At 41.4% G+C, this 9,002-nt stretch overlaps 3 protein-coding genes across 4 annotated transcripts; 1 reads left to right on the forward strand and 2 right to left on the reverse strand.

Annotated features, from left to right (window-relative positions):
• The first annotated feature begins 1,012 nt into the window (after positions 1-1,012).
• On the forward strand, positions 1,013-3,454 carry LOC112875823 (replication protein A 14 kDa subunit-like). Its single transcript, XM_025939804.1, has 3 exons — positions 1,013-1,169; positions 1,888-2,145; positions 3,117-3,454. Exons 2-3 carry the CDS (start codon positions 1,890-1,892, stop codon positions 3,176-3,178), a joined length of 318 nt encoding a protein of 105 aa, XP_025795589.1. The 5' UTR covers positions 1,013-1,169; positions 1,888-1,889; the 3' UTR covers positions 3,179-3,454.
• A 421-nt stretch (positions 3,455-3,875) lies between these two features.
• On the reverse strand, positions 3,876-6,868 carry LOC112876629 (putative B3 domain-containing protein Os03g0621600). Of its 2 annotated transcripts, XM_025940772.1 has the most exons (5): positions 6,692-6,868; positions 6,325-6,452; positions 5,102-5,519; positions 4,820-5,007; positions 3,876-4,452 (listed from the first exon to the last, which is right to left on the reverse strand). In XM_025940772.1, exons 2-5 carry the CDS (start codon positions 6,439-6,441, stop codon positions 4,204-4,206), a joined length of 972 nt encoding a protein of 323 aa, XP_025796557.1. In that variant the 5' UTR covers positions 6,442-6,452; positions 6,692-6,868; the 3' UTR covers positions 3,876-4,203. The 2 variants fall into 2 exon arrangements, with proteins under 2 accessions (XP_025796557.1, XP_025796558.1); XM_025940773.1 differs by lacking the exon at positions 6,692-6,868 and having other exon boundaries at positions 6,345-6,426.
• Positions 6,869-7,536: 668 nt separating this feature from the next.
• LOC112872743 (putative B3 domain-containing protein Os03g0621600) lies at positions 7,537-8,685 on the reverse strand. The gene is made up of 3 exons (XM_025935807.1): positions 8,418-8,685; positions 8,143-8,330; positions 7,537-7,967 (listed from the first exon to the last, which is right to left on the reverse strand). The coding sequence occupies exons 1-3, from the start codon at positions 8,683-8,685 to the stop codon at positions 7,713-7,715; spliced, it is 711 nt and encodes a 236-aa protein (XP_025791592.1). The 3' UTR covers positions 7,537-7,712.
• Positions 8,686-9,002: the final 317 nt, after the last annotated feature.

A 9,002-nucleotide genomic window follows, 5' to 3' on the forward strand; every position in this document is an offset into this window, starting at 1 on the left:
ATTTTTCTAAGTTTCTTAATACAAAAGGTTATAGCTTGTGATATATTTATAACTACTTCCTCATTTTTTAATATTCTTCAAATATCATAGAATCTAAAGGATCAAATAACTTATTAAAATATCTTTCAACTACTCCTTTATTATATTCTTATTTTGCAGTAGTAGCATTATAATGTTGTGAAAATTCTTTTATGCCCCTCCAGTTTGATAAAGTTATTTTTTTTCTATTTCTCTCAACCTCTCATTTTGTAATGTTGTATGATCTAATTCTAGATCTTCTACTATAATATTTTTTGAGATTATATTAGCAAAATTGTTTAGGTTAGTACCTGCTCTTTATATTGTGCAGGATAATTTTCTACCCATTGTTCCCATAGAACTCTTGCTGATTCTCCAAAAAGTATTTCTAAATATGTTACCATGTCTTTAACTTTAGTTTTTATATTAAATTGATTTTGTATATACCTTTGCACTATTAATGTTACGAAAACAACAGGCGAATAACGAAGACGATCAACCAATAACGCAGAACACAACACGCAAATTTTACGTGGAAAACCCTTCAAGGTGAAGGGAAAAATCACGGGCACCGGCCAGTCACGACTTCACTATTTCTATTTCTGGAGTATTTTTACAGAAACATCGCACTGATGGCGGCGGCTTACAAGATAATAATCTATCCAAAACCCTAACCACGGTATTCTGACCCAAGCCTCCGGCGACGGGCTTCCGCTACACTCCCAACGTGGCCACCTCGAACGGGATTTGGATCACAATTCAACAATTAACCCTTTCTAGATATTTATTATGTTTAGCCGATCTATTAGATCATGTGCAGCAAGGTTTAATATTGCACCATCATTTTAATGGTTTTGAAATTTTGCTGATTTTTTAAAACTTTTTGTAGAAGTGAAAGACTTCAACTCATTTTCCTTTCGATCACTCGTCAAAGACATAAAAAGATACATTTTGTTTGCTCGTCTTTTTTTTCCTTTCCTCATGGCAAGGAGGAAAGCAAACGGATAGAGAAGCACGGGACAACATCGCGGTGCCAACATCTGCCTCTGCACTTCCCCACTTCCGTCCCCAAAGCTTAGCTCCGCTAGCATTCGCCGCCGCCGCGAGAGAAGATAGCTTCGTCCGGTCGTCCATTCGCTGGCCGCCCTCGGGTAAGGCCTTGCCGAGAGCCTCCTCATCGTTCTTCTTACTACTTGTTTGATCCGTAGCTGCTGCTCGTTAGGTGCGAATCGGAGGGGACGCGAGGGTTCCTCCCTCCTGTCTCTGTAACTGAGAGCAGTCAAATCGGTATACCATCCAGTTAGTCGCGGATCTGTGTGCTGCGCGGTACCCAGCTAATCTAGTCTACTCCAATCCAATGCATCCGTCCATGATTCGATTGAGGGCCTCTTCGGAGTGCCAAGAAAATTCTACTCGCGGTGTGGCCGTGCGGGTACACTTTATTTTCCAAAAAAAAAAAAGAAGATGGAGGTTGAACTGAGCTCTTGATGCTCCCTCGTAAGGGCTGTTTGTGTCTCAGGAATTCGGTAGCAATCACCTACTAGATGGCTAGATGTTTCAGTAGAAACAGTTCAATTTCTGTATAATTGAGGGGAACTGGCCTATTCGGATTGGGGACTACATTTCCCACGCTTCAAACAGGCATAAGCCAATAAGCCTGCTACCGGCAGAAAGTTGTGGGTGGTGTTGCTTCTGTGAATTTCAATAAACATCATGGTGATGTTATGGTATGGGTACAGAAATGGTTATTTTAGCTGGCAGTACCATTTGTTGTGCAAATCCACACACCTTGTTCGTTAGTTGGTACTGTCCTTTTAATCGACGATAATTGCTGAGCTGAGTTGCTAAATCTCAAGCCACGTTTTGCAGATATGGATGCATCAGGCCTTCCAGCATTCGCCAATGGAGAAATGCTGAAGACGTTGGTTGGGCGAAGAGTGCGCACAGTGGTTCAAGTCCAGCACGATGAAGGTGGACTCCTTGTTGGGCAGTCAACCGACGGGCATCAGTTGACTATTAGAGGTGCCATGGATGTCCCTGTATCACACTTTATGGAGGTTTTTGGAACTGCTGATAGCGACCAGTCTATCTGTGCTGAAGTTTGCACAGATTTCGGCAACGACTTTGGTGAGATTTGGACACCTATTGTGTTCATGTTTGGCTACCTGATTAATACATCTGTGAATAGTTAGTATGTTCTAATTTTCAGCCATGGTTTCCTACCTTCAAGTTTCTTAGCTTTTATGTGATTTGATGGACAAGGCAGACTGTAGTGTACCCTTTTTCTAGCTCCACAACCAGCCTGTGAACAAGAAAAAATAAAAGTTGTTATTTCTCTGTTTCTGAGCTTTCTGTTTTAGTTGGTTTTGTTATTCTTGGGTTACATGAATGAATATTCATACATTTCTCATTTGGAACTCATCTTGTAAGCATTGAAAAGTAAAATTAGCAAGTATGGAGCTAAATTACCAGAGTTTCTCGGTTGTTTGTTTGAAACAGCCAGTCCTTTTCTTTTCTTTTTGGACTAACACCCAAATTGACTTGAATGATGTAACATCTTATTTTTCCTTCATGTGCCTGAACTATATTTTGACACTATGGTCCTATACTCCTATGCCCCAAATGGTGTCACTACAGGACTACAATTGACCATCATCTTAGAATAGATTTCAGGATATCCAGTGGGACATATAGCTCTTCTAGTTCATAAGCAAATCTCCTGATGATGTTATTGGAGCCAAAATGCTAAATGTTTCACCATTTCTTTAGAATGGCGAAGCGCCAAGCTTCACACGGTGGACTGCCAAGAGTGTTGAAGTTCGGGAGTCATAGAAACCTCTATCTGACCTGGGTTCAAATCACGGCATCTTTTTAGAACAAATCCCGGGGGTGTCTCCCACTCTCCCCCCATGGTCGAGTTTCTTTTTAAAATTTTTTACAATTGTGAAGTAATGTCCATTAAAGATGGGCTTATTGTGCTTTCAAGTTTGTTTATGTTAGCTTTGTTCTTCTCATCTGTTCTATGCCTCTCCTTGTATCATGTATTGCTGCAGCAGCTTTATTTTGCACCTGGTATTCTTATCATGTTCTTCTTGCAGACGCTGAAGCATTCAATGGACTGTGCAAGTTTGCGAACAAGGTCAAGGAGCCGTTCCTGTAGAGTTCAGTATCAGGCATAAGACATTTTGGCCATCTAAGCGGAAGTTGATGTCTTAAATTAAAGATTTGGCTAAATGTTTCTTTATAATTCAGTGATCTGCTGCTGTCAGTACTGGGCATCTCGTATGACCTATATTAACCTAAGCTATGTAACAAGGAAGACAAGTGACTCATGGTCTCATGTAGTTGATGAGATTATTGCGTTTGTTTCCTCCAAGCAAAACGGTCAGAAGCTTTATGTTACTGTCACTTGCATTTCCATCATTAGAAGCTGTCACTTGCACTTTCATAATGAGAAGTTGCTACGATGCTCTCATGCGTCATGCATCTTTATGAAAATATACGTGTGCTTTGAGATGAGTACTAAAGTACTAGAAATTAACTGCTAGTTCGAATGCCCTGATCTGAAGTATGCTTATAAGTTCTTATGTGGGGATTACAGGGAAATAAATATAACTAGGCTTCAGTAAATATTTTAGATCAAATCTATAGGTTAGAGCAAAATCTCAATGAGAAACTGTTACCATCACGGCTACGCCTGACAATGGGCCATAGCCCTCCCCTAACCCCAACCCAGCCCTATTACTTTGGGGATTAGCCCTAACCCTTATCCAATCGTCTGAATAATAATTTTACCCTAGCCAGCCCTATCCTTTCAGCATTAAAGCCCGGCTCCAATCCTGCCCATTTTGTAGGCCTATCCAAGTGGACTTTATAGTGATTTGCAGGAAATCCCGTATCTTCTACAACCAAGGTCATGGCTTCATGAATCACGAAGCAGCATTAGGGGCCAAAAGGAATCTAAGCATCAGAGCATTTCAGCAATACTTGTTACTGTAGCTAATTGCATGACAACAGAAACAAAAACATGGATTACAAGTGGGCCAATCTGAGCTTGGGCAAACATGAGTTAAACAAACACCCAACCACGGGAGTCAGCAAGGTCAGATCGCAGAACTACAAAAGCAGCACTGCCACCCATTGCAAACGATGGCACCAATACTGTTATTAGCTGCATGTCAAATTTCATTTTTCTCTGATGATATGCACATTCATCGTGTACTCCCTGTTCTCCAGTAGCTCGAAGAGGCAGAGATCTCCCACCTGTAAATTGTTGTCACGTGCAAATTGTTTCCACCCTTTCAAAAGCCTTTTGGATGGAAAATTGCTCTTCTGAATGTGACACCGCACTTCCCAACTCTTGCCAAGATGTTGAAGCAACAGTGTTTGGTCATCAAATGGAAGATATACATCAGCATATTCTCCTGATATGTCCTGATTGCAGTGTGAAAGGGTTTCACGTTTACTAAATAAAACTGAAAATAGCTAAAGCTACTAGCACTTTCATCAAGATTCTAATAAATCTCTTCTAGGTTTTCTGATTTATATAATATAATGTCATATTGGCTAGGCCAAGAGAATGGCGGGAAGGATTATGTTGTTTAATTTGGACTGTGAGGGATTTGCTGGGCTGTGGCTTAGTAGAAACAAGATGGTGTTTGCTAAAAAGTTCAGTTCTCATATACTGGTTCAGTTCTGCTATATCTGCTTATCTGTTTCTGAACTTGTAGCTTGTTTTCCAATAAAGCTGAAGCAAAGCTGCAGTAGAATATCAATCCAAGAACAAAGTTTCCTGGCTTACCATAGTTTGAGGTTTTCCCTCAATACTGGTCTTCTTCATGACACATCCGTAGATTGGGGTTTTGGAACAAATAGCTCGGACTTTCTCTTTCAGTTTCTTCTTCAGCTCAAAGGTGAGAAAGGTTCGCCGTGGGAGGATGTAACTTGGAACAGAATGTGATTTCTGATCTTCTGGAGACATAGAACCTCCTACACCAAAAGGGAAAGAAGCGTGAGAGAGATGTGAAGTCATGATCTTGTAATTGTAAATCCTGCTCAAGATGGTTCAACATGGTGACTCAACCTGATGAGTCCGATAGGGAGGTTGAACTGGTGTTAGCATTCATACATCCCTCCCTTTGCTTCCAAGCTTTCCTTTTATTACCAGGTGATTTCATGGGAAAATCATCACAGCTTCTTGAATTCTCAATTTGTTCTTCCCCCTCTCCTCTGTCACGGGTATGACATGGCAGCACTTTCTCGCAACAACTAAGATCAAAGATCAAAACCTTCAATCGTGGAGTCCCATCGTACTTGAATACCAAGAAGTCCCACATTTTCAAGTCATGGGCACAAGCAAATGCTTTCCATCCAGTTTGAAGAACTACTTTGTCCAAACTCTTGGCTACTTCAACATCAAAAGTGCACCCGGTGCGTGATTCTAGCTTAACAGTTTTTGCTATTCTCCCTCTAATATGTTGCACGAACTTATCAGGGATGCCCTGTAGCAATGACATGGAACAAGTTCTTACGAGGTGTATAAATGGCAATCAACATTCTGGTTGAATTGAAGGGCTCATTGTCTTATAAAAAAGTGAAATACATAACATTATTATAGTACAGTGATTTGTTCCAGACGTCAAACAGACAGCAACTAAACACACAGAGGTGCCCACATCTAAGTTGATTAATTCTCTTCATTCCTAGAAGGTGTTTAGCTATATTAAGCTTCCAGGAAGTTAAAAAACTAGTACTCTGGTTGCACAAGCATTCCTGTAGAAATGACACACGCTATAATTGATGCTATTGACTTTTCTTTTTTGAGGAAATGCTATTGACTTTTCTTTGTGACTGATCAGTAGTATTAGTTAGAACTGAACAACTGTAATGGAAAATCTCCAAACTCGGGTATTTGCATTGGCACGAATCTAATTAACCCAACAATATTCTAGTAGGTACTACTTCACAACGCTAGTACAGTGATATGGGTATGTGAGTGCCTTAACCTCAACTTTAACAACACAGCATCATGTGCCCAATCTAGTTAGATCATCTATAACAAGTCCAATACAGAAAACACAATCTTTTATTTGAAGGTCCAATCTTTTTTTTTTTTGAAAGACCAGAAATCACAATCTTTCGGTTCCATATTTCTTTTGAACCCTGGCACTGGTCGCTGCAGCGAATGGTCACAGAAGAGAGATGGAGTTGCTAAAACAATATTCCACTTCTTAGCAGGCGGACTATGATGGCCAGACTAAGACAAAAAATTTTTTTACAAGAAACACATTACACTTGAAAACTTACCAATCGTTCACGGAAATCACCTGCCAAAACCTTGAAGAAATACCTGTCGTGCTCATCCGAACGATTCCAGTAGTAATGTGCATCCGTCTCCTTGCATCTCTTACCAGGCTTTCTCATCTTTACCACACCTGCATCAAAGCATGCAGAATGCCAGAACAGAAGTTTTAGGTAACACGGAAAGGGTACTTAATCAGGTACTTAACCGCAGTAAGATTGGAGAAACGAAAGTACGCACAATATGACCTTAGATCGTATTCGTCTGGGAGAGAAAAAGAGAGAGACCATGAAAGATAACAAAGTGGGGGAAGGCAACGGAAGGATCAGGAACCGCAGCACCGGAAGTACGGATGACCCGAGGAGAGCTTACTTGATGCCAAATTGCCAAGCCTGATGGTGTGCGTCTGTCAGCCGTCAGAGGCCAAGCCTGTGGATGGAAGAATGGAGATTGGAGATGGGGATGCCAAAGGGGGGGCCTTGAGACCTTCCAAGTTCCAATGCTCGAATAGCAGCTCTGCCGATCTGGTTTCAGCATTTATGCACTCCATCAAATCCAATTTGCACAGCACTTATGAGGCCGTTCCGGTAGGAGTTTCATACGGGTTTTATTCCAATTAAATAAGATGCCACCTCAGCTAATTTGATATTCTCTCCATCCCAAATTTATATATAATTGAAAGTCTGCTCTAGGGATTTGCGACGGAGACCCGGCGGAGATCGAGGACAGGGATGGAGACGTCGGGCAGGGGGTGGGGGTGGGGGGGTGGGGGGGGGTGGAGGCGGCCAAGTCCGCAGTAAGAAGTAGTTCGGCAGATCTTCCCGGATAATAGAGGAAATTATACTTGACGGGCTATCTTCATGAAGCGCGCGGGATCATTGATAAGATGACAAAGAACGAAGGGTACCTAGCTAGACCTCGTCAGCTACACTACACTGATCAGCATCTACAGAATGAAGGGTGACACTAAGGATACTAAAATTTCTAAAAATACGTGTGTGCGCGCGCCGCACGTGCGTCTCTGCTAGTTAAAAAGTAAAAAAAACGAAATAACAAAGGAGGTGCTAATGATAGGTAATCAAGGTGTCAACGGTCTAGGTGGCAGTTTACAGTCACGTGAAAGTTAACATAGGCATCACAGCAATGCATGTCACAGTAGCAAATTCCAATAATAATGCAATAAAACAGTCAACAGAAACAAAAACATAGACGGACTAAAAACGAAGCTGCCTGAACTTTAGCACTACAAGAGCATCGATCATCCAATCAGGGCATGGATAGATCATATATAGATGGTGTATCAGCAGAGTAAGCTGGACTCTACTCAAGCATAAAAGCGTTGGTATCACCATCACAAAAGCTGGCTCCAGTGGCTGAAAAGACTAACGAGATCTCATTTTTCACGGACGATATGCACATTCATCGTGTAATTCTTGGTCTTCAGTAGCTCGAAGAGGCAGAGATCTCCCACCCGCAAATTGTTGTCACGTGCAAACCGTTTCCACCCTTTGCAAAGGTTTTGGAAATTGCGGTGGCCTCTTCGAACCTGAATGCGGCACATCACTTCCCAACTCTTGCCATGACGATGAAGCATCAACGTCCTCCCCTCGAATGGAAGATATGCCTCAGAATATGCTCCAGAGAAGCGCTGACCACAGAGGAAAAGGGTTCTCATTGTTGACAGGTCAAATAATTGAAGTCCTATTTAATTCCCTCAAAGATTGTAAATTTCTTCAAGGCATCTGGGAAGCTAAAACAACCTGCTCGCTACAGGACTCGCATTTGCAATCAAATATCAATCGAGGAACAAAAACCTGACTCACCATACTTTGATGTATTGTAGAAACATTGGACTTCTTCATGACACACACATAGATAGGGATTTCAGAACAAATAGCTCCGACTTTTTCTTTCAGTTGCTTCTTTTGAACATTAGTAAGGCTGGTGCATCGTGGGAGGATGTAACTCGGAACAGAATGTGATTCATGTTCCTCTGAAGATTTCGAATCTCCTATAACCAAACGAAAGAAACAGATGAAGCCATGACGTTGTAAATGTACATTGATGCTACTAGGTTTGACACTTTTATGCTCTTAACCTGATGACTTAGATGGGGAGCATGATGAACTGATATTAGCAATCTTACGCCCGTCCCTTTGCTTCCATGCCTTCCTTCTAGCTTCTGGTGTTTTCATGGGAAGATTGGCACAGTTGCTTGAAATGTCAATGGATTCTTCTTTCATTTGTCTAGCACTAATAGCATTTTTCGTGACAAAACATGGTGGTACTTTCTCGCAACCACTAGGATCAAAGATCAGAACCTTCATTCGGGAGATCCCATCGTACTTGAATACCAAAAAGTCCATCATTTTCAAGCCATGAACACTAACAAATGACTCCCATCCAGATTGAAGCGCTAGTCTGCCCGAATTCCTTGCAACTTGAACATCAAAAGTATGGCCACTAGGGGATTCAAGATTAATACTTCTTGCTGTTTTGCATCTGAAGTGTAGCGCAAGTTTATCTGGCAAGACCTGCAGCAAAAATATTAGTACAGAGCAAAGCTCGTATGAGGTAAGGCAGCAGTATAATAAGTCATTACTGTATTGAGAGTTTTGATAATGTGATCACAGTTCATTATCTTCTAATAAATGATGCACACCATCGTCTAGCAGAACACAAA

Source organism: Panicum hallii, chromosome 9, assembly GCF_002211085.1.
Source record: "Panicum hallii strain FIL2 chromosome 9, PHallii_v3.1, whole genome shotgun sequence".
NCBI lineage: Eukaryota > Viridiplantae > Streptophyta > Magnoliopsida > Poales > Poaceae > Panicum > Panicum hallii.

Bases quoted from the DNA above. Each gene is read 5' to 3' on its own strand.
- LOC112875823 (XM_025939804.1), top strand. From the start codon at position 1,890: ATGGATGCATCAGGCCTTCCAGCATTCGCCAATGGAGAAATGCTGAAG. The intron at 2,146-3,116 runs GTGAGATTTGGA...TTCTTCTTGCAG, and splicing joins AGATTTCGGCAACGACTTTG to ACGCTGAAGCATTCAATGGA.
- LOC112876629 (XM_025940772.1), bottom strand. From the start codon at position 6,441: ATGAGAAAGCCTGGTAAGAGATGCAAGGAGACGGATGCACATTACTAC. The intron at 5,520-6,324 runs GTAAGTTTTCAA...TCATTGCTACAG, and splicing joins GTGATTTCCGTGAACGATTG to GGCATCCCTGATAAGTTCGT. The intron at 4,453-4,819 runs GTAAGCCAGGAA...CACTGCAATCAG, and splicing joins AGGGAAAACCTCAAACTATG to GACATATCAGGAGAATATGC.
- LOC112872743 (XM_025935807.1), bottom strand. From the start codon at position 8,685: ATGGACTTTTTGGTATTCAAGTACGATGGGATCTCCCGAATGAAGGTT. The intron at 8,331-8,417 runs GTTAAGAGCATA...GTTTGGTTATAG, and splicing joins CTCCCCATCTAAGTCATCAG to GAGATTCGAAATCTTCAGAG. The intron at 7,968-8,142 runs GTGAGTCAGGTT...CTCTGTGGTCAG, and splicing joins CTACAATACATCAAAGTATG to CGCTTCTCTGGAGCATATTC.